Source organism: Thrips palmi, unplaced genomic scaffold, assembly GCF_012932325.1.
Source record: "Thrips palmi isolate BJ-2018 unplaced genomic scaffold, TpBJ-2018v1 HiC_scaffold_19, whole genome shotgun sequence".
NCBI classification, from domain to species: Eukaryota; Metazoa; Arthropoda; class Insecta; order Thysanoptera; family Thripidae; genus Thrips; species Thrips palmi.
Genome location: NW_023144628.1, coordinates 8286153 through 8310711, shown reverse-complemented (window position 1 = coordinate 8310711; position 24559 = coordinate 8286153). Strand labels below are relative to the sequence as shown.

The following is a 24559-nucleotide window of genomic DNA, read 5'->3' as shown; positions in this document are numbered from 1 at the left end:
CGGCTGTCGTGCGCGCCGACCGCAACCGGAGGGGAGTAAAAATGAAGGAATGAAAGAAGAAAGGAACAAGTAATTGATATTATGAAGAGGGCGCCGCCGCGCCGGCAGCTTTTAGCCGCGGAGGTGTGGGCGTGCTGCCCCCGGCCGCCCCCGGCCGCCGAGGCCCGGCGAGGCGCGCGCTGAGTGGATTTCTGGACACCAACGCAGCCGGCTTCCTCGCCGGCCTCGGCGCCGCAATGGCACTGAGTTTGTGGCGGTAATTGGAAGGGGAGGCCGTGCCGGGCCGGGCCGGGCCGCGGCGCCGAGGCCAACAAGGCCGTGGCCGAGGCCGTGGGGAAGCGCCGGGGGACACTTGCCCAAGTTTTTCTTCTGCTGGGGCTGATGCCGTTCCGAGTGCAGGCGCCGAGGGTGCCGGTCTTCTGGCCCACTGTGCGACAGGGACAGAGCGACGAGAGCCCCGTGCGGGATCGGCCTGCTGGGCAGTATCGGTTCGGAGCGTGTTGGCGATACCCTAATGGGGCAAGTGTGCTCTGCTCTGTGCGGCACGGCACGGCACGGCACGGCCAGCGGAACAGCCCGTTAAGCCCAGGGCCTTATTGAGCGAACACCCTGCCTGCCTGCCGCCGCCTGCCACCCCGTGCATCTCGTCACCCACCTCATTAAGACCAGGTGGATGCCCCCACCCCGCCCCCAAAGCCCTCTGTGCAGCGCGGCACATTTGGACCGACTCTCCAGGCGGCGACTTGGCGCGTCGCTCGGCGCCTCGCGAGACGGTGGTGTGAGACGAGACGGCGCAGCACTGCCTCTTCATTTGCGGGGCATTGTGGAGGTGGGCAGGCGTGGGCGGCGGACTGCACCATCACTCTTTCATTTCTTGCATAAACACTTGTTCGCTAGAGCGACGGGGCGTCCCCTCCCCCACGGCGCCCCCGCCAATGCTAACGAACGCAATGTGCAGCCCTTTGCGCGCCTGCAGGTCGATTCCGGGAGGGGGCGCCGTCGCTCTGTCTCTCTCGCACTCCGAGGGGCGCCCATGAGTGCGAGAGAGACGAGCGAAGGAGCGCCATTTCAAGATCAGTCTGCTGCTCCTCTCCAGCCTGGCCTCCAGTTGCACCGCGTCAGAAAGAGACGCCGACGTTTGGCGCAGTGGCGGTTTCACTCTCGCCTTTTTGCGGCGTATCCATCTCACGCGCCGTTTTCTTCGGAAACGTTGTTTTCATTTTGGGTTTGTCTCGATTTGTTGCAGACGACGGGGAACATCATGAACTTCTGCGAGGTGGGCCTCAAGATCTCGGGGGTGTCGCCCATCTCCAGCCCGTCGGCCGTCACAGTGGATAACGCGACGCTGTCGTCGGTCACCATCGGCTACACGGAGCGACACACCGTCGCCTTCCTCGGCTCCCTGGACGGCGTCGTGAGAAAGGTAAGTCACGGCCGGTTGGCCGAGCGGCTAGCGCCGCGGCGGGTGGGGCGGATGGCGCGGGTTCGCGTCCCGGCGGCCGCGAGCCGATTTGCAGGTCGGAGGACCCCGAGCAGGCCGAGAAGACCTCGAGTTATGGTACGGCGGCGCGTCGTCCGAGCCCCTTTGGCCCCCGGGTTCTAAACTCAATCCAGCTCAAACCAATCCCAGCGTCGTTTCCAGAGTTATGCCCTGTGCCGGAGGTGGGGCGGGGCGGGGCGGGGCGGTGGCCCGCACCTGATATCCTCCAGACGTAATGCACTCCCCGCCTCCGACGCCATCCTTTCCGACTGAATGGACGCGGAACTGCGTGGCGTGGCGCGGCGTAGTGCCCCGTAAAGTGCGTCGGTGCAGTGCGTCGGTTGATTAAGTCGCCCGGAGACTGCAGCCCGGAGCCGGAGGGACCCGCCCGGAGGACAGGGTGGGTATCAACATTCCCGCTGCGACACATTTCTCCGGGCTCCGGGGGGAAGGGGCGCGGAATCGACGCCGTCCTCGACCCCCTCCTGGACCAAGGGGGCCCCGACGGGGGCCGCGCTGCCCCCGGGGGCGGGCGGGGCGGCGCTGCAGTGCTAGTGCTGAGCGAGGAGCGGCCGCTGCACGTAAAACCTGATGCTGCCTGTCTGCTGGGATCCTCTAGCTGGGATCCTTCCCCCGCCACGCCGCGCCACGCCGCGCCACGCCCCGCCGTGCCCCTTGGCACGTCCGTTTTTGCGCCATTGCCGCCCCCGCATGGCCACGGGGGCCACGGGGGCCACGGGGCGCCAGGCCACGGGGCGGCCCCCGTTCACACAGTCGTTAATGAAACGGGTAATCCCCGCTCCGCCGTCCCCGCCGCCCCCACGGAGCCCCAGTGCCCCGAGGCCCGGAGCCGGAGCGCGGGGCCGGGAGGAAAAATGGAGCCGCCGGACTACACGGAGCGCTCGCTGGGGGCCCCCGGACTCCGCGGGGGACGGATTTCGGATGGAGGCTCTCCACTCACAGTGTGCTGCAGTGCGGGTGGGTCCCGGGGCGGCGAGACCACCCCAGCAGACTGATTCCAAGGGTCGTTTTCGTCGCTCTGTCTCTCTCGCACTGTGTCCAGCGTGGGTGCGAGTGGGACAGCAGGCGTTGCAGCGCGGACCTCCGTCTGCGGCGCGCGCGGCGACGAGCGCACATTCACATCCCAGTGGCGCGCCAAAGCCGATCCCGAAGAGCGGGACTGGGGTCCGCGCCGCGGTCGCGAGGCCGGCCGGAAAAAGGAACCGCTTTGAAAGCGGCGCCCCGCCCCGCCACGCCACGCCACGGCGTCTTATTAGGGCAGGCTGTTTCCTCGTTTGACGTGTCGCCATCCCTTTCAGCCTCCTGCCAGTGGCGTGCCAGTGGCGTGCCAGTTCGGTCCGCGGCACATGAATGCCACGGGCTTCTTTGCCTCCCGACGGCTTTGGAGGGGAAAGAGAGGGGGGGGTGTCCTTTCTCCCCGCACACACGCGTCCCGCCAACTTAGCGCCGCGGAGCCGCGGACCGCGGCGGAGGTGGCGCCCGCCGTTGTTATTGCCGAGGTTGGGCTGCTGCAGGCCGCGGCGTCTCTCTCTCACTCTCTCTCTCTCTCACACACACACACACACCCGCGGCCTGTGGCGCGCATCCAGCGACACGGATAGCTAGCTTGGTGGCGGCGGGGGCGCGGGCCGCGCCGCCCCCTGGAGGAGGCCCCTCGCACATGATTCGTGGCTGGCGGGGCCTGGCGGGGCCTGGCGAGGCCGTCCCTGGTTGTTGTTATGCCGCCGTGAATGGGACGGTGAAAGTGCCTCGAATTTCCCGGCGACGCGGCGGGGGCGGCGCGGGGGATGTTGGTCCCGCCCCCGCGCCGCCCCCGCCGCGCTTCGTCTTGTTTCCGAATGAAATATAACACGTTGGCGTAATATCATTCCGGAGTGAGTAATCGCTGCAGAGCTGTCGGGCAGAGCTCGCGGCCAAGGGATTAAAATCGCAGTCAACAACTTTTACGCTTTTTTCGTGTTGTGATTTTTCCTCTTTTTTGTTGCGGAGCCATAAAACGCTAAAACTCAACTAGGTGTGCGCGATTCGGCTATCAATTTTTCATACCGAGCGACCGGCGAGTAATCAATGAGAGAGCTCGTTGTTGTTGTTGTTGTTGTTGTTGTTGGCGCCTCCACGCTCCGCCCTCTCGAACGGCCCAGGGGTCGCTCGCCGGCGTCATATTTTTTTTTTGCCCGGCTTCTTCGCCGGAAGTCGTCAGCCCCTTCTTCGTCGCGTTCTTATTATTTTCGCACCCCGAACCTTGGGCCGCGCGCCGCGCCGCGCCAAATTGTTTCCTTTGGCGACGCGGACGGCGCTCTCGCTCCGTCTCTCTCGCACCCACTGGGCGTGTCCCGCGAGTGCGAGAGAGACGGAGCCAGTCTCGCGCAATCTCAGGCAAAGAGATTTTATTATATCGCGCGCCGCATTCCTGGCGGTTACGGCCGCAGTTTGAAAAGTTGCGGTGCGTGGCACACTGTGCGCGGCGGGGGGCGCGAGTGCAGCAAGGGCTGCACTGCCTCCGTGCGCCGCGCGTCGCTCTGTCTCTCTCGCACTCACGGGGCGTCCCGTTTGGGTGCGAGAGAGACAGAGCGACGGCGGTCCCGGACCGCCAGGCAAATCGCGGAGCGCGCGGCCGCGAGCTATCAAATTGAATGTGTTGCCCCGGCGTTGCGGCGGCCGCCCGGCCTGCTGCCTGCCTTCCCGACGGTGAGAGCGACGCGTAGTGGACGTGAGTCGATTCCGCAACCAGTTGATGTGCTGCACGCCGGGCAAATCCATCACGCCGTCCGGACCGGCGTCGCCACCGTCTCCACCGACTCCACCGCCTCGGCGGCGATCACCGCGCTAACCTGCCGCCCCGCCGTCCGATCCGGACAGTGCTTTCGTCGCTCCGTCTCCCTCGCACCCGGCGGGACGCCCATGAGTGCGAGGGAGAGGGTGCGGACAGTGCACAGAAAATGAGGTGTGCGTAATGAAGCGTTGGCGGGCATTCCCCGTCAAGTTGAGTGGGGAGGGGCGCAACGTCTCTGATTGCTTTATTCCTTCCGAGGTGTACTTAATGGAATGCTATCGGATTGGGATTGGGGGTTTTTGTGGTGTGTGTGCGTGTGTGTATGCGTGTGTGTAGTGGTTGCATGTGTGTGTGCGTGGGGCGCGTGCCCGCCGGCAATAATGCCCCCAGAGACCCCCGCGCCTCCGGGCCAGCCCCAAAGATGCACCCCTGTGTCGCCCTAGAGAGGTAGTCATATGCGTGCAGTCTGGATTCATCGACATTTATAAACAAGCGCATTAAGCACGCCGTCAAATATGACGATGTCAACGTGTCGGAAAATAGGCAAGTGTCGCATGTGCGACTTACCTGAAGACAACAGTGCTGCATTGGCGCGTTCGGCTGCGCGCTATGGCTGCGCGTGCCCGACCGTTCCATATCTCGTCGCTCTGGCCAGCGTGAGTGTCGGACTTCTACGCTCTGTGCGGGGTTCGACTCGTCCGAGGGCCCTCTCTGTACTTATTTTCATGCAGCCTCATGAATCGGTTGAATCCGGTCTGAATCCGTCTGAATGGCGCCTGGAAAGTGACTTCAGACGCCTGCACGGCCGTTTTCAGACGGAAGTCAGACACTTTCAGGGCTTTCAGGCGCCTCTGGCGTGCCTATCCATCTGACCGCTGTCTGAATCCTATCTGAATCCATCGGAATCCCTTGTGGAACGGTCTTGTCGCTGTTTACCGTCAGACTCATTCAGGCCCAATTCCGACAGGTTTCATGAAATTTTTTCACACGGGACTCACGGGGCGTCCCGTTTGGGTGCGAGAGAGACAGAGCGACGGCGGTCCCGGACCGCCAGGCAAATCGCGGAGCGCGCGGCCCGGCGAGCTATCAAATTGAATGTGTTGCCCCGGCGTTGCGGCGGCCGCCCGGCCTGCCTGCCTGCCTTCCCGACGGTGAGAGCGACGCGTGGTGGACGTGAGTCGATTCCGCAACCAGTTGATGTGCTGCACGCCGCGGCCATCCATCACGCCGTCCGGACCGGCGTCGCCACCGTCTCCACCGACTCCACCGCCTCGGCGGCGATCACCGCGCTAACCTGCCGCCCCGCCGTCCGATCCCGGACAGTGCTTTCGTCGCTCCGTCTCCCTCGCACCCGCGCGGGACGCCCCATGAGTGCGAGGGAGAGGGTGCGGACAGTGCACAGAAAATGAGGTGTGCGTAATGAAGCGTTGGCGGGCATTCCCCGTCAAGTTGAGTGGGGGGAGGGGGCGCAACGTCTCTGATTGCTTTATTCCTTCCGAGGTGTACTTTAATGGAATGCTATCGGATTGGGATTGGGGGTTTTGTGTGTGTGTGTGCGTGTGTGTATGCGTGTGTGTAGTGGTGTGCATGTGTGTGTGCGTGGGGCGCGTGCCCGCCGGCAATAATGCCCCCAGAGAGGGCGCCCCGGTCGCCTCCAGGGCGGCGGGTACGCGCCAAATGCACTTACCGTGTCGCCCCGTTACCCCACTGTACGTATCGGCGCGGGGATTACGAAATACGAAATACCGCGCGGGATGAGAAACGGCCTGTTTTTCGCCCGCCTGGCCGGCGCCGCCGCGTGCCGCGTGCCCCGCCACGAATTTCCATTTTTTCCCGCCAGATAGGGGGCGGCGTATATCGTTTTTAATTGCCCCCGTATTTTTCACGTGTGCGGGTCGGCCGGCTAGGGGACGCACAGTGGGCCACAAGACCGGTCAAAACGCCAGACGTTCCAGAGTCGCTAAATGGGACTCGAACCGAACGTGTGACCCCACCAATGGATTATTGCTCTCCGAACGAGGAATCCATTGGTGGGGTACACGGAGCTCTAAACGCGTCTAGAGTTTTGGCCGCGCCCACTGTGGGACGCGGCTACCGGCTACGCCGTGGCCACGCCGGGGCGACGCCGCCGACCCCGCCGCGGCCCCGCGCCTGCAGCAGCCGAAGATGGACGGGCAGATACAGGGGGGTTCCTGGAAGCGATGCGCGCCTGCGTGACTGCCTGACACGGCCGTGGGGTCCGTGCAGCCTGGCCGCCCTGCCGGCTGCTGCCTGGTGTTAGTTGGAGTTATCTCCATATCTACGCCACTGCCGGGCTGCCGCTGGCTGCGCTTGGCGGCTCCGCGGCCGAGTCGGCGGCGCGGTGGCGGCGTGGCTCCGGCTTGTCAGGGTGCTCGTTGATGACGACCAGAGATAGCTTGACGCGGCGGCGCGCGGCGGGGCGCGGCCCCGCGGCTCAAAGACCCTTTATTTGCCTGATTGGGTGTGACGGCGGCCTCGCGGGGCCCCGGGGCCGCGGGGCTCCGGGACGACGCGCTGCTCGCGGTGCGTCGCGGTGTCACAAAGGGCCTTAAAAGGATGGTGGCCGGCGGGGTGGGCTGGCGCGAAGCTGGTGCGGCCTCCTTTCCTCCGAGCGGAGGGTTCGTGTCTGATCTGTGTTCGCGCCGAGGCGGCTATTGTTGGCCCGCTGACCGGGCGGCCGGGCGCCCCCGCGGCCCCGCCTGCGCCCCGGGCTGCAGACCGACCCCGAGAGTCGTTTCCGTCGCTTTGTCTCACTCGCACTCATGGGGCGTCCCGTAAGGGTGCGAGAGAGAGAGAGAAACAGAGAGAGAGAGACAGCTCGCCGAAAGCACTGCTGCCCGCGAGCCGCGATTCCCTTTCTTTATTGGACTGTATTGTGAGGACGGGAGGATCTCTCCATATTGGCGCGGGGCGCCATCTCCGGGATTGACATTAGTTTGAAAGTTGTTGTTGTTGTTGTTTTCGTTTTTGTTGTTCGGTGAGGCCCCGGCCCGCTGGAAGGTGAGACCGCGGTTTGTTTTCCTCCATTTGCGATGGGACTTGGAGCTTGGGGCGCTCTGGAGAGGAGGAGTCCAGAGGCCCAGCCTCCGGGCCCTCCTCTTATCGTGGCGGGCAGCACGCCGCCTCTGCTTTAGTCGTGCCGTCTCTCTCGCTCCCTCGGCGGTGAGGCGGAGTCCCGCACGGGTGCGAGAGAGACGGAGCGCTGTCCTGCTGCAGCGCTTTGCAATGCAGGCGCTTTGCATTGCATCTCCACGGCGGTGAGGCGGAGTCCCGCACGGGTGCGAGAGAGACGGAGCGCTGTCCTGCTGCAGCGCTTTGCAATGCAGGCGCTTTGCATTGCATCTCCTCGGCGGTGAGGCGGAGTCCCGCACGGGTGCGAGAGAGACGGAGCGCTGTCCTGCTGCAGCGCTTTGCAATGCAGGCGCTTTGCATTGCATCTCCTCGGCGGTGAGGCGGAGTCCCGCACGGGTGCGAGAGAGACGGAGCGCTGTCCTGCTGCAGCGCTTTGCAATGCAGGCGCTTTGCATTGCATCTCCCGGCGGTGAGGCGGAGTCCCGCACGGGTGCGAGAGAGACGGAGCGCTGTCCTGCTGCAGCGCTTTGCAATGCAGGCGCTTTGCATTGCATCTCCACGGCGGTGAGGCGGAGTCCCGCACGGGTGCGAGAGAGACGGAGCGCTGTCCTGCTGCAGCGCTTTGCAATGCAGGCGCTTTGCATTGCATCTCCACGGCGGTGAGGCGGAGTCCCGCACGGGTGCGAGAGAGACGGAGCGCTGTCCTGCTGCAGCGCTTTGCAATGCAGGCGCTTTGCATTGCATCTCCTCGGCCTTCCGGCGCGTCGCGCTGCTGCAGCGCACAGTGGACCAGAAGCCCGGCGGATGCGGCCAAAATTCAAGACGCGTTTTGAGCTCCAGAGTCGCTGAACAGGACTCGAGCCGAACGTGTGACCCCACCAATGCGGGGGACAGGGGGAGGGGGACACGGTAATTGGAAACCCTTTGTAATCAATTAATATCGCGCGGGCCGCCGCCAGCCGCGTCCACTCGGATATAAATAATAATGACGTCCTGGGCCGCGGGGCGCCGTACCCCGCCGCACCCCGCCCCGCCCCGCCCTTTTTAAACGCAAACAGTTGACGGTGCCGCGGCCGTAACTCTGGGCCCGCCAATATGGGCCAGGCCGTCCAGGTGTCAAGTGGCGGCGGAGAGCCACCCCGTCGCTCTGTCTCTCTCGCACCCTGACGGGGCGCACCGCGAGTGCGACGGAGACAGAGCGAGGACTCTCCCTTTCTCTCTCCGGGATCGCTCGACGGCGGCGGCTGGCAGGCAGCGGGGTTGTGGGTGGCGGCCTTTATTCGACGGCCTATAACTCTGGTCAAGGGGTGGACGTCGAAGTGACCAGCGGCGTGTGTGAGTGTGTGTGTGTGCGTGTGCGTGCGTGTGTGTGCGTGTCCGCTTTTGGACCTGAATCCGGTGAAAGCGCAAAGATTTTTTGGCGGTGATGTTGGCGACCATGTTGCGGCCGCCACCATGAATACCGGCTCGGAATAAAAAGGTTGGCTCCCCTGCGCGCTTGGCCCGGCTTGGCTCCGCTCGGCTTGGTGCTGGCTGCGCCACCTGCAGTCCGCCCCTTTCCTTTCCCCGTCTCTTAAGACGCCCCTCCCCCTCCCCCCGGCCCGGCGACTCGGCCCTTAATGTAACGCGCCTGCTTCCGTAATGCCGCCGGCCCCGGGAGTTTTTAAGCCGAGCCATGAAATAATACTGATGATAATAATTTCAGTCGCCCCGGCCGCGCCTGTAAATCTGCCACGGTGCCGCCGCCGTCGAGTGCGGTGCGCGATGCCCGCGTCCGCATGGTGACGTCCTCCGGCGTCTGGCGGCCGCTCCCCTCTTGGCTTATGCAGGGCGGCGAGGACGGCACGGAGGAGCAAGCACAGCTGACCCACATAGGGCACATCCTCCTTGTCGACGGGGAAAACGTCGCCGCGGCCGCCGCCGGGACTCGAACCCGCGCCGCCGCCGGGCCGGCGTGTGTCGCGTGGTCGGCGCACATTTGGCCGCGGAGGGCTGCGCCTGGCCGCGCGGCCCTCGTCGATCTTTAATCTGGGCCTGCATGGCGACTGCACGGCAAAGCGTGGCACGGCGTGGCACGGCCAGGCGGCGCGGCGCCGTTTCCGCTGTCGCATTTCATGGGGGACTTCTCGCGGCCCCGATAGCGTCCCGATAGCGCGCCGGCAGCGCCCCTGCATGAGAGAGAGAGAGAGAGAGAGAGAGGAGAGAGAGAAGACAGACAGACAGACAGACAGACAGACAGAGAGAGAGAGAGGAGGTGGTGCTCGGCGTTCACGTGGGGAAGCGGCACGTTTATTCTGCGCGGCTGGCAGGAAATGAAGGCGCACTTTGGCGAGGTCGCCGTCGAGCGGAAGGCCGCCGTCGCCGACGTGCATCCCCGCGGCCTTGAGCGAGGCGGGGCCGCGCTGCTGCACTCGGCAAGCCGCCCGCCTCGGCGAAGGCCGAAGGAGGAAGGCGCTGATGGGAAAAAATACCTTTTCCGCGTTATCGGCTGCACGGCAGCCAGGCGGCCAGGCGAGCTGGCAGCCAGCCCGCCCACCTCGCGCGGGACGCCGGGCCGTCCGCAACATTAGCGACATTTGCATAGCGTGCGTTATCACCCCCAGGGCTGGACACACTCACAAACTCCTTGGAGGAGCCGGGCGGCGGGGCGGCGGCCAGGCCGAGCAGCCAGCCCGCGTGATAAAGGGTGTTGCGAAAAATACGGCGCCGAAAGCGCCGAAAGCGAGGGGCGGCGGGTTTTGTTCCGAATTAGTTTTGCAATGGTAATCAGCCCCCTTGCGGCTCCGCACTGCTCCGCACGCCTTTCTCCTCTTTTCCCACTTCTTCTTTTTTTTTATTTGGAAGCGCTGCCGCTGCGTCCCTTTATTTGAAGCACACGGGCCCCGTGTTTACGGCGCCACACCCCCGCCCGGCGCCTCCAGCCAGCCGCTCCAGGGCCTCCAGGGCCTCCACGGCCTCCAGATCCCGCGCCGCGTTTCGTTTATCATGTCGCCAACGTCCCCGGGGCGCGCCGCCGGGGACCGCCGGGGCGTCGTGAGAACACACGTGCACATACACGTGTGTGATTGTGATTTTTTTATATTTTTTTGTCCTTTTTTGGCGGGAGATATTTGCGTCGTCAGTACATGTGAATGGGTGTGTGTGTGGTGGTGGTGGTTGGGGGGGGGGGCTGGCGGGTGCTACTCTCTCTCGCTCTCTGTCTCTCTCTCTCTGGGGGTTCCTACTCCGCCTGACGGCGTGCGTTACTGGGTCTTCTGCCTGGCCGCGTTGTCGCCGTCCTCGGATCGCCGATGCCAGTGTACTAGCGTGCTACCACTATCACGGCCACGGCCGGGTTGGCACGGCGACGACCCCGGCGTGGCGGTGGCGCGGTGGCGCGCGCCGTCGCCGCGACGGCCCCCAGGGCGGTGCTTAGTGGGCGCGCCCCGGTGCCGCTCCGCTCCGCCCAAACAAGGCCAGGCTGATGAACGCCCGGCGCAGCCCGCCAAGCCGTCGCCGCCGCCGCGGGTCCGCGGGGGTGAGCGGTGCGGCGCGGTGCGCGAGAGTGCTTGGCAGGTACCTCCGAGGCGCCGGGGCGGTTGGCAGTGGCAGCCTGCTCCTGCTTCCCGCCGCAAGTTTCCGCCACTGGAAAAAATAAAACAAAGTAAACTGAATTAAACGCGCGTGCGGGTGCTTTTCGCGTCCGGCATCGCGGCCGCAATGATGACGGGCTGCTTGTGGGCGCCGCGCTGCGAATGGGCCCCGAGGAGGTCCTCTAGTGCGACAGAGAGAGAGCGACGAAACGACTCTCCGGACCGCTTGGCCGCCGCGCGCATCGGGCTAATCCTGCCCTTTTGATACACTCCGAAGGTGTGAAAAACTGGAGGCGATTCCGGCGCGGAGAATAAAGTTGGTGCTGAGCAGTGGCAGGTGATTTGCATTGCAGGTTCAATGTGTGTCCTCCGTGGGACCGAGGACCCCCCGCGGGGCCTCGGCGCTCCAAGGGTCCCAGGCAGGTCCCAGGCAGGACCCAGGCAGGACCGAGGCCTTCGGATTATCAGCCATTCCGTCGGATCATCGCACTAAAAGCGACTGCTTTCTCGTCGCCACAAACGTCGCGATGAATAACGCTTTGCAGCGGGCCGCACCCTGGACAGCCTGTGCTTCCGAACAGCACCTGTCTCCGTCTCTCTCGCTCCCCATCGGGGCGCGGCGTGAGTGCGAGAGAGAGAGATGGAGTGTTTGGATTCGGCCTGCAGGCTGGGCCGCGGTGGACAAGGTGGATTTTATTGAAAGTGTTGCGTGCGTGCCTCGGGGTGACGCGCCGAGTGCTGAGAGCCCCGGACTGTGACGCCCCCGTCGTGTCAACTCGCTGACATCGCCGCCGAGTCCGCCGTGCTCGCCCTGGCCGAGATACAGATCGGTTCCCAGGCCCGGCGAGGTAGTTCTCGCTAGCAATACGTTTTTACTTCATTTTTTCCAGAAATTTATTTTATTTTCTTATTTTTTCGGCGTTGTCTTGTCCTCTCGCCCGCTTGGGTTACTTTGCTGGCTTCAGAGAGGACTCCGCGGCGCGTCTTTGGCGCAAGTGGAAAAGTTTCTCTCTCCAAAGTTATTTTTGTTGCGCGTGCCGGCCCAAGCCTTTGTCACCTTCCTTTTGAATTTTTCTTTCAACTCTCAAGTGGGAGAGGAAAAGCGAAATAATGGGAAGACAAATAAAAAACGCCCTCTATGCCTAATTGTGTCGTCGATGACAATGTCGCAAGAACGTGTGGCTAGCTAAACGCCTCTCGTCTCTTTTCTCTTGTTTTTTTTGCGAACATTCGCCAGGTTTCTCTCCGATGCTCCACAGTGGGCCAGAGTCCCCAGGCTCGGACTGGCCCCCAAAAGGCCCCGGCAGATAAGACCGCAAAAGGCCCCCGATCATCATTGTTTTTACCCTTCATGACCAACTTTGTGAGGCTGCCGCTCCCACACAAGTTGCGGTCAATAGCCTTCCCGTACAGGACATGAAAGACTAGGGTCTTAAGAATTCTAGGGCGTCGAGGGAGGCCTTTTACGGCAACTAGATTGGACACAGTGGACACCCAAAGTCAGCAAAATCAGCAAATTTCCGATAATCGACTACTTTTTGACCAACTTGGTCGGAAAATCATTGCGGTCAAAGGCAAAATCGTTGTGGTCAACGTCTTCCCTATACAGGGCATGAAAGAGTAGGGTCTTGAGAATACTAGGACGTTGAGGGAGGCCTTTTACGGCAACTAGATTGGACACAGTGGCCGTCCAAAGTCAGCAAAATCAGCAAATTTCCGAGATTCGACCTCTTTTTGACCAACTTTGGTCCCTAAATCTTTGCGGTCAAAGGCAAAATCGTTGTGGTCAACGTCTTCCCTATACAGGGCATGAAAGAGTAGGGTCTTGAGAATACTAGGACGTTGAGGGAGGCCTTTTACGGCAACTAGATTGGACACAGTGGCCGTCCAAAGTCAGCAAAATCAGCAAATTTCCGAGATTCGACCTCTTTTTGACCAACTTTGGTCCCTAAATCGTTGCGGTCAAAGGCAAAATCGTTGTGGTCAACGTCTTCCCTATACAGGGCATGAAAGAGTAGGGTCTTGAGAATACTAGGACGTTGAGGGAGGCCTTTTACGGCAACTAGATTGGACACAGTGGCCGTCCAAAGTCAGCAAAATCAGCAAATTTCCGAGATTCGACCACTTTTTGACCAACTTTGGTCCCTAAATCGTTGCGGTCAAAGGCAAAATCGTTGTGGTCAACGTCTTCCCTATACAGGGCATGAAAGAGTAGGGTCTTGAGAATACTAGGACGTTGAGGGAGGCCTTTTACGGCAACTAGATTGGACACAGTGGCCGTCCAAAGTCAGCAAAATCAGCAAATTTCCGAGATTCGACCACTTTTTGACCAACTTTGGTCCCTAAATCGTTGCGGTCAAAGGCAAAATCGTTGTGGTCAACGTCTTCCCTATACAGGGCATGAAAGAGTAGGGTCTTAAGAATACTAGGACATCGAGGGAGGCCGTTGGCCGCTACTAGATCGCAGCAGTGGCCGCTCAAATTCAGCGAAAACGGCTACTTTCGGAGATTCAATCACTTTTTGACCAACTTCGTGACGTTACTGCTCACAAATCCAAAGGCCCCGGCAGATTTTTCTGCCTGTCTGCCCTGGCCAGTCCGAGCCTGAGAGTCCCATGTAGCGACTCTGGCGCTCAAAACGCGTCTAGAGTGTTGGCCGCCTCCACCGGTCTTCTGGCCCACTGTGCGCTCCACGGCAGCAACTCTGAGATGTGGAGGTGGGGTAAAGTGTTCCGCTCGCTGCCCGGACACGGCCCATTGGGCCCTCGTGGATGTGTAGTTCGACAGGGCGGTGGAAAATTCAGGAATGACTCCTTCCTCCAGTGTACTGGGCCGTGACCGGCACCGTCGGGGCCCAACTTGGGCGCGGGTTGGTTCTTAGGGGCCGTGAGTGACAAGTGTGACAGGCGCGCGGCTAACGCAATTCCGAAATTAAATTTGGAAATTTCGTCGACGCCGCTCGGACCGGTGAGGCCGGTGGGGCGTGAAGTGTCGCCGAGGTGGCGAAGGCCTCCGACTCTCTGCGGGGCGCCCCGTGAGTGCGAGAGAGACAGAGCGACCAAAACGACTCTCGGAATCAGTGTGCAGGCCGTGACGCTCGCAGTGCTAACGACGGACGGCGTCTTTGTAGAACAAGCTGTCGATTTTTATTGCGCCGCCGACAACTGCTCCGCTTTGGTCGCAACATTGTAAGTTAACCCGAGCGGGTCAATTTCGATGGTATCTCTGGTCGCGGTTACGAAGTTGCCCTGCCATTTGTTGCTGGCCGCGCTGTCGCTAGCCAATAGCGAGGTCTGTGTCGGGCCGCGTCGCGCGTTGATTGGCTGATGGGGAGCAATGGACCCAATTGAGGGAGCGCTAAGAGGCGGTTTAATTTATTTCCACGTTGCGTGCCAAGGCGATTCATCCCGCTGTGTTTGACATCGCAGAAGTGGTATGAGAAATTGCGAGGCGCGCCGGCGGACAGAGTCGTGCTCGTCGCTCTGTCTCTCTCGCACCTATACGGGACGCGCCATGAGTGCGAGAGAGACGGAGCGATGAAAACGGCTCTCGGAATCAGTCTGCAGAGAGCGAGTGCGAAAAAGTGCGCGGGACTGCGCGGACAAAGGGATTTCGTTGTTCCGAGACAAACAAGCAGGGACTGTTGCGCCCTCACCTGCCCAGTCCGCCCAGTCCGCGCGCTCCCCTAGGAATTTCATTAATTAAATGGCCCGTGTAATTGTGACGGAATAATTAAATATGAGTTTTGTTTCGTGCTTCTTCTTTTTTTTCGTAAAGGAAGCGGCAGATGCGTCGGAGCGTGCGTGCGCGAGGAACGGCGAGGCACCTCAGCCCGAGAGTCCGCCTGTTTATTTCTGTCCCCGAACATAATAAAGGACGCAGCCCGCTAACCACGAATCGCCGTGGTTTTGTCTCGGTGACTCCGGACTCCCCGGTCGGACTCTCCGGACGGACGACTGGCCGCCAGCTCGACCGGCCGGCCGCAGGCAGGCTGCCGGCGCGCGGGGGGTTTTGAATTGAAAAAATAAAAGGGGAACCGGTTGCTTGTTTTGATATCGCTAGGGGTATTCAGCGCTCTTGAGGCGGCCGTCGTTTTGTGTTTATTCTGTGCCGGCCGGCTGATTTTGCGTGCCTGCTGGCTGCCTGCATGCTCGCCCGTCCGGTCGGCGCACGGTGGGCCAGAAGACCGGTGGAGGCGGTCGAAATCCTGGACGCGTTCTGGCCCACTGTGCGGCGATGGCCGCCTGCTCGGTCCGTCCGGCCGGCCATCGCGTCGTGTCACCCTCTTGGGCCGTTACACTTTATGCTTTTCCCCGGAGGTCTTGATAGTTATGAGAGCGCAGTCGTCGGTCGTCCTGGCGTCGTCTGCTTCCGGAGTGCCCCGACGGAGGAGCAGTGGTGCCAACCGTGCCGACCGCACGTGAGACGTCGTGCGGTGCACTCACCGCGCGGAAGTTGGCACCTCTGGCGACACGGCACTCCTGGGTGCATTCTGCAGTGCAGGCCCTGGGTGCGCGGGTCAGTCTCTGACCGCCTCATCGCCAGACTGATGGGACGAGTCTCGGATTTGGGCTTGTGTGTGTGTTAGTGTCTGTCTCTCTGTCTGTCAGCCTGTCTTGCCTGCAATGCAGCCACTATCGTCCTCGACAGCAAACGGTTTGCGTTCACTCGTTGTCACTTCCGCGTCACTCCGACGTCACTCGGGCCCTTGTTATGGCACATGGCCCTTGGAGTGACTGCGGCGAGTGACTGGAGTGACTGCTGAATGCCCCGGTTCGAACACGGCGGCCCGCCGCGTCGCCGCGTTGCGTTGCGTTTGCGCCGCGCCCCGGCATCAGATGCACGATTCTGCCGATTGCGAAATCGTCGGTCGGTATTCGCCGCGCCGAGAGCGACCAGCCTGACATCAATCTCGACCGGGGTTACCACCACCACACCAAAAAAAAAAAGATTTTTTTTTTCGAAGTGGGTAACCGATTTGAAGCTGCTGGGCGTGCAGGCCATGCCCGCGGTGTCCTGTAGTATGTACGGCGTCGTGCTTCGACAGTGCGGGGCTACCGTTAAGGACGGCGTCGCCGTCGCGTCGCGGGGCACGCTCGACTTTGTGTGCACGTCGTGCTCGTGCCTGTCTCTTAACGGGAAGACCCCGTGGCGGGGCGGGGCGGGCCGCCCGACTTGGAAATGAACGTGGGAGTCCTTGTCGTTACCGTTCCGCCGCGACGCCCTGCAAGCAAGCCTGCATGTCGGGGTGGCTGTGCAACTCGGCCGCGCCGCGACGCCGCGACGCATATTCGGCCTGGCTCATCCCACTTTGTAATCCGAGTCCCCCACAACGGGCCCAGCCACTCGCGGAACGGGGCTCCCCCTCCTCTCTCTCTCTCTCTCTCTCTCTCTCTCTCTCTCTCTCTCTCTCTCTCTCTCTCTCTCTCTCTCTCTCTCTCTCCCTCCCTCTCTCTCACTACACACACACACACACACACACGCACAGCAGACACACACTGCCACCGCGCATGTGATGCATCTGAGGACTTCTTATTACTGCATTGTGTTTTCCTCTCCGCAAGTAATTTCCTCGGTCCATTTGCTACGCGTCGCTACGCCTCGCGCGGGCCCCGCCTTGCCGCGCATTGTCCCTTGCAGTGTGCCGCGCAGTGCCGCGCAGTGCACTGCTTGTCATCGCCCGCGGGCGCGAAGCAGCCTCCCATCCTCGCGCCTTGATTTACACCGAAAAAACAATAACAGAAAAACAAAAACGCGACTAAAAAAAAATAAATGAATTTTGTGCGGGTATTTGAACCCGCGAAACGACGCGCGAGAGAGTTGCACCACGCGACCGCACTTGTGTGGTGTCCCCGTGTGGTGTCCCGTGTGGTGCGGTGTCCCGCGAGCACGGCCCGCTTCGCCGTCTTGTGTTGTGTCTCACCGCAAATAAATAAATTGTTTGTCTGGCTGCGCTGGCTGCGCTGTCTTCGCGCGCCGCGCGCCGCTCTTGCTGCCGAGCGGTGCCGTTGGAGGCGTCGCGTCGCTCTGTCTCTCTCGCACCCCTACGGCACGCCCCGTGAGTGCGAGAGAGACGGAGCGAGCGACCGCGCTGTGCTCTCGGTGTCCCCGCGGCTGACGTGATTAGGGGGAAGCACCGTTGTGATGAAGGGATGGCGAAAGTCTAGTATGCAAAACGTGCTGCACCGTGTGGTGTGTTTGTGTGTCGGTGTGTGTTGGTGTGTGTCTGAGTATGAATTTGGCCCCTGCCGGTGATGCATTGGGTGTGCACCGAGCCTAATTTTAGTCGGCGCGCACAAGTTTTGGTCCAGATTCTCCCCCCTCTGTGGTAATGCCCTCCTAATGTTGTTCTCTCTGTCTTTCCCCAGGTGAGTGCCGGGCCCGGCCCAGTGTGCATGCCGCCGCGCTGCCCGTTCACACCTCGGCGTGGTGAGTGGGGAACTTGCCTAATGACCCCAGGGGACCGCGGCCAGCGCTCTGTCTCTCTCGCACCCCTACGAGACGGCCCATGAGTGCGAGAGAGACAGAGCGACGGCTCTCGGAATCAGTCTCCGGAGGCCCCGGACCACCCGCACTGGGAAATTCGGCTCGCTTTTAGGCTTATGGCGGAGATTTTTGTACTTCCTCTTCTTCTTCCGCGCCCGCGTGTCCCTCCCCCCTTGTTTTAGAAGCACTTCCCCGATCCGTAAAGGTTTTACAGCGGGCTTCCAGGCAGTGCTTTGTTTTGGGAATGGCCGCTATTGGTGCAGGATACGGCCCCGGCCCCTCGCGGCCCCGCGGCGCCCCGCCGTACCACGACACCTCGGCCGCGACTCGTCACGCCGCCAGTACACAGTGGGCCAGAAGACCGGTGGAGGCGGCCAAACCTCCAGACGCGTTTTGAGCTCCAGAGTCGCTAAACAGGACTCGAACCGAACGCGTGACCCCACCAATGGATTCCTCGTTCGGAGAGCAATCCATTGGTGGGGTCACACGTCCCTCTACCTCTAACATCACGACGAGGAAATAAAAACGAGGAATTTATCAGAGTCGGTCTTGATTTTTAAAATGCAGATAAGCCACGCGACAACATCCCACTCGCGACAGCAGCCCTTTTCTCATGCAAAAATGGCGATCCCTCGGCCGATAGGGGCGCAGCCGATTTTTATTGTTGTTGTTTTTCTTGTCAACCTTTATTTTTCCGGCGTTTGCTGCTCGGTGGGCACAAGGTGGGCACACACCGACCGCGCGCTGACTTGAGCAGTCCGCCGATCATCAGATACATTTATTTGACTCCAGCGCTAGGCGTTTCGTGATGTTGAACAGGGGGCCCTCTAGGGGACCTTATAGGGGGCACCGCGATCGGCATTCGGCTGGGAATAACAACAAAAACGTGCACGGCTCTCTTTTATGTTGTTGTTGTTTTAAAGGATTAATATCTGTTTTCTCTGGGCGGACTGGCAGCGGTAAAGGCAAACACTGACGTCTCTTCCGGTACTCCTGACGGCGTGCCTCTGCCTCTCTCTCTCTCTCTCTCTCTCTCTCTCTCTCTCTCTCTCTCTCTCTCTCTCTCTCTCTCTCTCTCTCTCTCCCTGTCCCCGGGGCAGGTGCGCCGCGCCCGGACGACGCACTTGGACGCCATGATGGAGGGCGTGATGCACTGCTGGGCGTCCGTTTGGTTTCCCCCTCCCCTCCTCGCCCTCTCCCTCTCTCCCGGTGGAATTGCACGGGGCTGTAGTAGTTCCTGCGGATGCTCGAGGAAAGCAAGGGCCCGAAAAAAATAGACGTGGACTTAGTGACCGCCCCAGTGGAGCCCCTCGGAGGCTCGAGGCCCGCGCGGTCCGACGGGTGGATGGGCCCCAGGCGAGCCTGTCACATACGTTTCAGCGATTCCCCACTGAACAAGCCCCTGCAGGGGCACTGCCAAGGCACTAGGCCTGCACCCTGCGGCCGCCGGGGGGACCGGGCTTCACCTGCGCGGGGGTGGCGGCCTCTGGGGCTCGTCGTCGAGGACTCCGTCAAGGCGCCCTCCCGGAGATTATTCCAGGCATGATTTAGCCGGCTGCAGCGGTTGGGGCGCCTCAAAGCTGTGCTGCCAGCCCGGCTCTGGACGGAATGCTTTTGAAAGGCTGTGCGTCGGCGGCGGCGTTGGGATGCACTCACACACTCTCACACGCACACACGGGGGTTGGTGCGCTGCGCTCGCTCACCTCGCGAGTGGCTGGCGGGGCGAACAGCGCTCTGTCTCTCCTCCCTGGCGCCCCCACGAGCGCGAGAGAGACGCAGCGACCGCTGGCAGCCCTTTCGCCCGGGTGAGGGTAATTCGCTGCGACGTGAACGCGGGCGCGAATGTGGATGTGACAGCCGGGAGGTTCATCGCACAGTGGCCCAGAAGGCCGGTGGAGGCAGCAAAAATTCGAGACGCGTTTTGAGCTCCCGAGTCGCTGAATAGGACTCGAACCGAACGTGTGACCCCACCAATGGATTGCTCTCCGAACGAGGAATCTATTGTGACCCCACCAATGGATTGCTCTCCGAACGAGGAATCTATTGATGGGGTCACACGTTCGGTTTGAGGCCCATTCAGCGACTCTGGAGCTCAAAACGCGTCTAGTTTTGTCCGCCTCCACCGGCCTTCTGGCCCACTGTGCATCGGCGTGCTGCCTATCGCCGCCTTGGGGGCCTCGACGCAGCGCCGCGGCCGCGGGTCGACGGGGTCGCAATTGAATGGTGCGCGCAGGGGGCGGTCCGCCCCGCTCCGCGCCGCTCCGGGAGGAGCACGTGGAGAGCGAGGAATTGAAGTAGTGCCGTGGCACGAACCGGTAAAATGAAGTGTGAAATGACGTGCGGGGGCCCCAGTGGGCGAGGCCGAGGCGGGGTGGGGCGGGGCGGGGATGCGAGGCCATGCATGGTTTCGCCGGGTGATTGGGGTCGTAATGTGGAGGGTGTTTTGCCCCTTTTTCCGCGCCCTTTTCCAGCGGCGAAAGGATGAGTCGATTGACATGTGCCTGGTGCGGGCGCAGCCGGGAGCTGGCGGTGAAAGAACGGGAAAAAGCTACCCGGAAAAAGCTGCAGGAAAAAGTGCAGGCGATGGTGAGGGAAAAGGTGCAAGAAAAGCCCCTACGGAGAGCTTCGGAGAAAGCTGCTGGAAAAGCCGCCGAAAGGTGCTGGAACCGACGTGGCCGGCCCGGAAAAAAACGCGCCGGTGCGGGCTGGGCTGCGGTGGTCGCGTTTAAAAGTTGCCGGTGTGAAGTTTGCGCGCGCACCGCGTTGTTATCCGACCTCCTGACGAAGGGTGACCGGCACGTCGCCTTCCAGCCTCTTCGGCCACCAATTACAAGTTTGCTCCATCTTGCAAACCAGGGCGGGGCGGGGCCGGGTCCGAGGCCGGCGAGGGACGGGCAGGGCCCCGTCGGGGGCCCCCATCGGCCCCATCGTCCCGGGCCCCGGCCGGCACTGTCAACCGGCGCACAGTGGGCCGGTCTTCTGGCCCACTGTGCGTCGACAGGTCGCACTTAGGCGAGTCCGGGCCAAGTTACCCCGGAGGTCGCCGCACGCACGCTCGGTGGCGGCGGCCCCGTGCCTCCTCGTCCTCGCACGGCCATCCCCGTCAAACCCCCATTTTACGGCGAGTTGTCGAACTCGGTCCGAGTCCTCGGAGTTGCTGCCTGTTGCGTTTGCGGCACTGTACAGGTGTGTGTGTGTGTGTGTGTGTGTGTGTGTGTGAGAGAGAGAGAGAGAGAGAGAGAGAGAGAGAGAGAGAGAGAGAGAGAGAGAGAGAGAGAGAGAGAGAGAGAGCCCTCGCGGATGCGCTTCGGGCTCCGGGGCGGTCCTCATTCATAATGAAACTGGCCGCTCTTTTCTAATTCAATCAATGGAGAGGGTTTGCACTTGGAGTAATACTGTTAGGGAGTCCTAACTAGAGCTGCACCTTTCTGTTTGCCAACGCCCTGAAGGCTTGATTTTTAACTTAGAGACTTTCCCAATAGCTCATCTTGTCACAAAAAGAGTGAGGATTTACGGGATGCAAACAGATTGGAGCTAACCCATACCGTTCCGGAGTTCAGGGCGTTTCTGTGCGTGGCACTAGGTGTCCGGCGAATCGTAGAGAGAGAAAGAGATAGTTTCTGAACTTTGCCACCATATAGCTCCTGACTGGGGCAACTTAGAAAGTTCTGGTTTTGAAAAATGGATTTAGAAGGCGAAGGAGATGGACGGGATGTAATCAGCATCGATGAATTCGGTCGGTTTCATGGAGTGCCTTTCCGACCGGGTGGTTTTCTCTCTCTAGCATTCGTCAGGACAGCTCGGCCCACCGCCGCGCCAGTTAGGACTCCCCACAGTATTACTCCAAGGTTTGCACGGGACTTACCGCGCTGCCAGCCCGCGCGCCGGCCGCAACGCGCGGCAACCCCAATCCCGCCGTAATCCCCATTCCGCACACTCTCCGCTCTCCTCGTGTGGCAGCAGGACGGACCGAGGACCAACTAGTCGTCGCGCTGCCTCGATTTCTCATCACGAGCGACCCCTAAAACCGTCGCCGCGCCGCCAGCGCCGCTCGAGACGCAAAATGAAATTCCTCGCGACGCACGCGGCGACGTGGCCTCGGCGACGGCGTCGCTCTGTCTCTCTCGCACTCGCGGGGCGTGCCGTATGCGTGCGAGAGAGACAGAGCGATGGAGCACGTCGCGGCATCAGACAAGTACAGCGCGGCGCTCTGTCGGAATGGATTGCTGGCGCGGATTGCACGCTGCATGAATGCCGACCGTTTCATTATTTTTGCCGGAACGGCGACGCCGAGGAAAATGCAGTGTCTCCGCCGAAAAATGCTAATGTTTTGCGGGGAAACTTGGCGCCGGAGTGTCGGTTATTCCTGTTTAAATTTTCATCGGGGGCCTAATTGACGCACGCCGCGGCCGGCAGGCTTCGCCACCTGTAGCCTCACGGCCTCGGCCACAGGCACAGGCAGGCTTTAGCGCACCGAAGTAGGCCTCGCACAGTGGGCCAGAAGACCAGTGTTGGCCGCTGAAATTCTATAGACGCGTTTTGAGCTCCAGAGTCGCTAAACAGGACTCGAACCGAACGTGTGACCCCACCAATGGACTCCTCGTTCGGAGAGCAATCCATTGGTGGGGTCACACCTTCGGTTTGAGTCCCACTTAGCGACCCTGGCGCTCAAAACCCGTCCGGGATTTTGACCGCCACCACCGGTCTGCTGGCCCACTCTGCCTCGGCCACAGGCCACTGGGAGAGGAAGCCCCGCGCTTCTTTGTCGGCCACGCGGCCACCGCACCGCGCGCCGCAACTTTGCAGCCAATTGAATTTGATGCGCCGTGCCTGCCTGCCCGTCTGCCTGCCAGCTCGCCTGGCCAAGCCGACGACGGCGGCCTTTTCCCGCGGCGGGGATGCAGTTTGGCGGGGCGCTGCAAAGCGCTCCCTCTCGGCCTCGGCCGCTCCCCGAGGCCCGCCCTGAGCCAGAAACGAGGAGGGAATTTAGATTTTACTCGGAATCCGCCTGTCCCTGTGTCGAAGACCGTCGAAGCACCGGTGTAAATGCCATCAGGATTTTCTGATTGAATTTCTGATTTCCAATCAGAAATCAGGATTTTCCTGATTGATTTTCTGATTTCTGATTGTCAATCAGGAATTATTTCTGATTTCTGATTGTCAATCAGGAATTATTTCTGATTTCTGATTGTCAATCAGAAAAAATCCTGATTGAGTACCGACATCAGAAGATTCCTGATTTCTGATGTCTGAGTGCCAATCAGAAATTTCCTGATATTTGATTTCTGATTGGCAATCAGAAAATTTCTGACTGCTTTTCTGATTGCTGATTGCCGCTCAGAAATCAGAAAAGAACATCAGGAAATTTTGATGGTGTCAAAGTACAGATGCCTATAAAATGGAAAGTATTTGCGATATCGGTTTCAAATTTGGTATGTGATATGTTCAGCCGATTTGACTAGGGCCATTTTAATCTTATGCACATCGGGTCATCTTTAGTAGCATATCGAGGCCTGATCACGAGCTATCAAAAATCGGACTTCAGATTTGGATCGGACTCAGTTTTCACCCCCCAGAGAAGTTATCATCAATTTTAAATGTGCCTCGGCATGGTCATATTACCGATGTTTGAAGTTGTCTTACCAATCAGAACTGTCCACTCAGAAAAAACACAATCAGAAATAGTCAATCAGAACTGGTACCAATCAGAAATCATCAATCAGAGGTGCGCGAAAAAACATCAGGATTTTTCAATCAGAAAATATCCTGATTGACCAATCAGGAATTTCCTGATTGAAATCCTGATGAATTTTACACCGGTGAGACCCGACGCCGCCTTCCCTTTGCGAGGATATTGGAGCTTGGGCCCCGGCCGGACGAACGGGGCCCAGGGTCCGGGGGGGCTCCAGTGTGTTTCTTCTTAGACCAGGCCGGACTTATGATCCCCCGGGAGGGAGAGAGACCGAGAGACAGAGGCGGCCGCCGTCGTCCGCGATGACCTTGGTGTGGTCTGTCGGGATTGGGATGCCGTGAGAGGGTCCGGCCGGGCGGCCGGAGCCTGACCATCCCTGTGGGCCGGGGTGGGCCGGGGCGGCCAGGGCAGCCCGAGGCCGTTTGGACGGCCAGGCCTCGGCCACACCACCCGCCAACAGATGGGACGGCGTCGACCTACTTCGCTACCCTTCGATTGTTACCGTTTGGCCCTGGCGTGGCAGTGGCGTGGCAGTGGCGTGGCCGAGGCCCGCAGCCCTCCACAGTGTCTGGCCGGAGGCCGGAAATTTCATTACCGCCGGCCTCGGCCGCGCTTATGGCCCGCTGCGCTCTGCGAATAACCCTGCAGACTGATTCCGAGAGTCGTCTTCGTTCTGTCCCTGTCGCACCCATACGGGATGCCCCATGAGTGCGAGAGAGACAGAGCGACGAAAACGACTGACTGGCCGGTCGAGGCCGAGAGAGCGCGACGTGTGCGACATCTGCCTCTGTTTGCTCATGCTAATGAATGGCGGCCTGGGTCAGCCACTCAGGCGGCCTCTCCCCATATATCCGTCCGATCAGCGCGCCGGCCGAGCGATTCAGAGCAGTCTGTCTCCCTCGCACTCGTGGGGCACTCCGTAAGTGTGCGAGTGAGAGACAGCGTCGGAGCGCTCGCCAGGCTGACGGGGTGCTTGGCGCGGCCGGAGAGGACGCCCCCTCCGCGTTCCTCTGACGCGATCCTGACAGCGACTGGGGCCCCCGCAGCCCCGCTAGGCCGCTAGCACAGACCGCGGTGGAACACTCGGCCGACGTCCAGCGGGGATCATGGCGCCTACACTGGCAACCCCCACCCCATGGGGGGTCTCGAACCCGCGTAACTCGATCACGCCAACTTGGAGTATGGGAGCCGCTGCCCTTGCGCGCCCGAGAAGGTCAAGACCCTCTGGGGGTTGGAGTGGGGAGGGGCAGCAGAAGACGTGCCGTGAGGGATTAGCGCGTGGATGCGGAGGGGAGGGGGAGGGGCAGCACCGCGCAATGATTGCAATCGTCCGGGGGATTGAGGACACACTCATGCGCTCACACACACACACACACACACCGCGTAGGCAGCAGGGCGCATGGCGCAGTGCGTCGCGACGTCGCTGGGGTCTGCGAGGGCAG

At 61.2% G+C, this 24559-nt stretch overlaps 1 protein-coding gene across 3 annotated transcripts in view; it reads left to right on the top strand.

Annotated features, from left to right (window-relative positions):
* The window catches only part of LOC117646466 (plexin-B), a 188299-nt gene that overhangs the window by 60176 nt on the left and 103564 nt on the right, over positions 1-24559 (top strand). For all 3 annotated transcript variants that reach the window (XM_034387414.1, XM_034387416.1, XM_034387413.1), the window contains exon 2: positions 1247-1423. In XM_034387414.1, coding sequence (XP_034243305.1) covers positions 1247-1423 — 177 coding nt within the window. The remainder of the gene's footprint in view (positions 1-1246; positions 1424-24559) is intronic.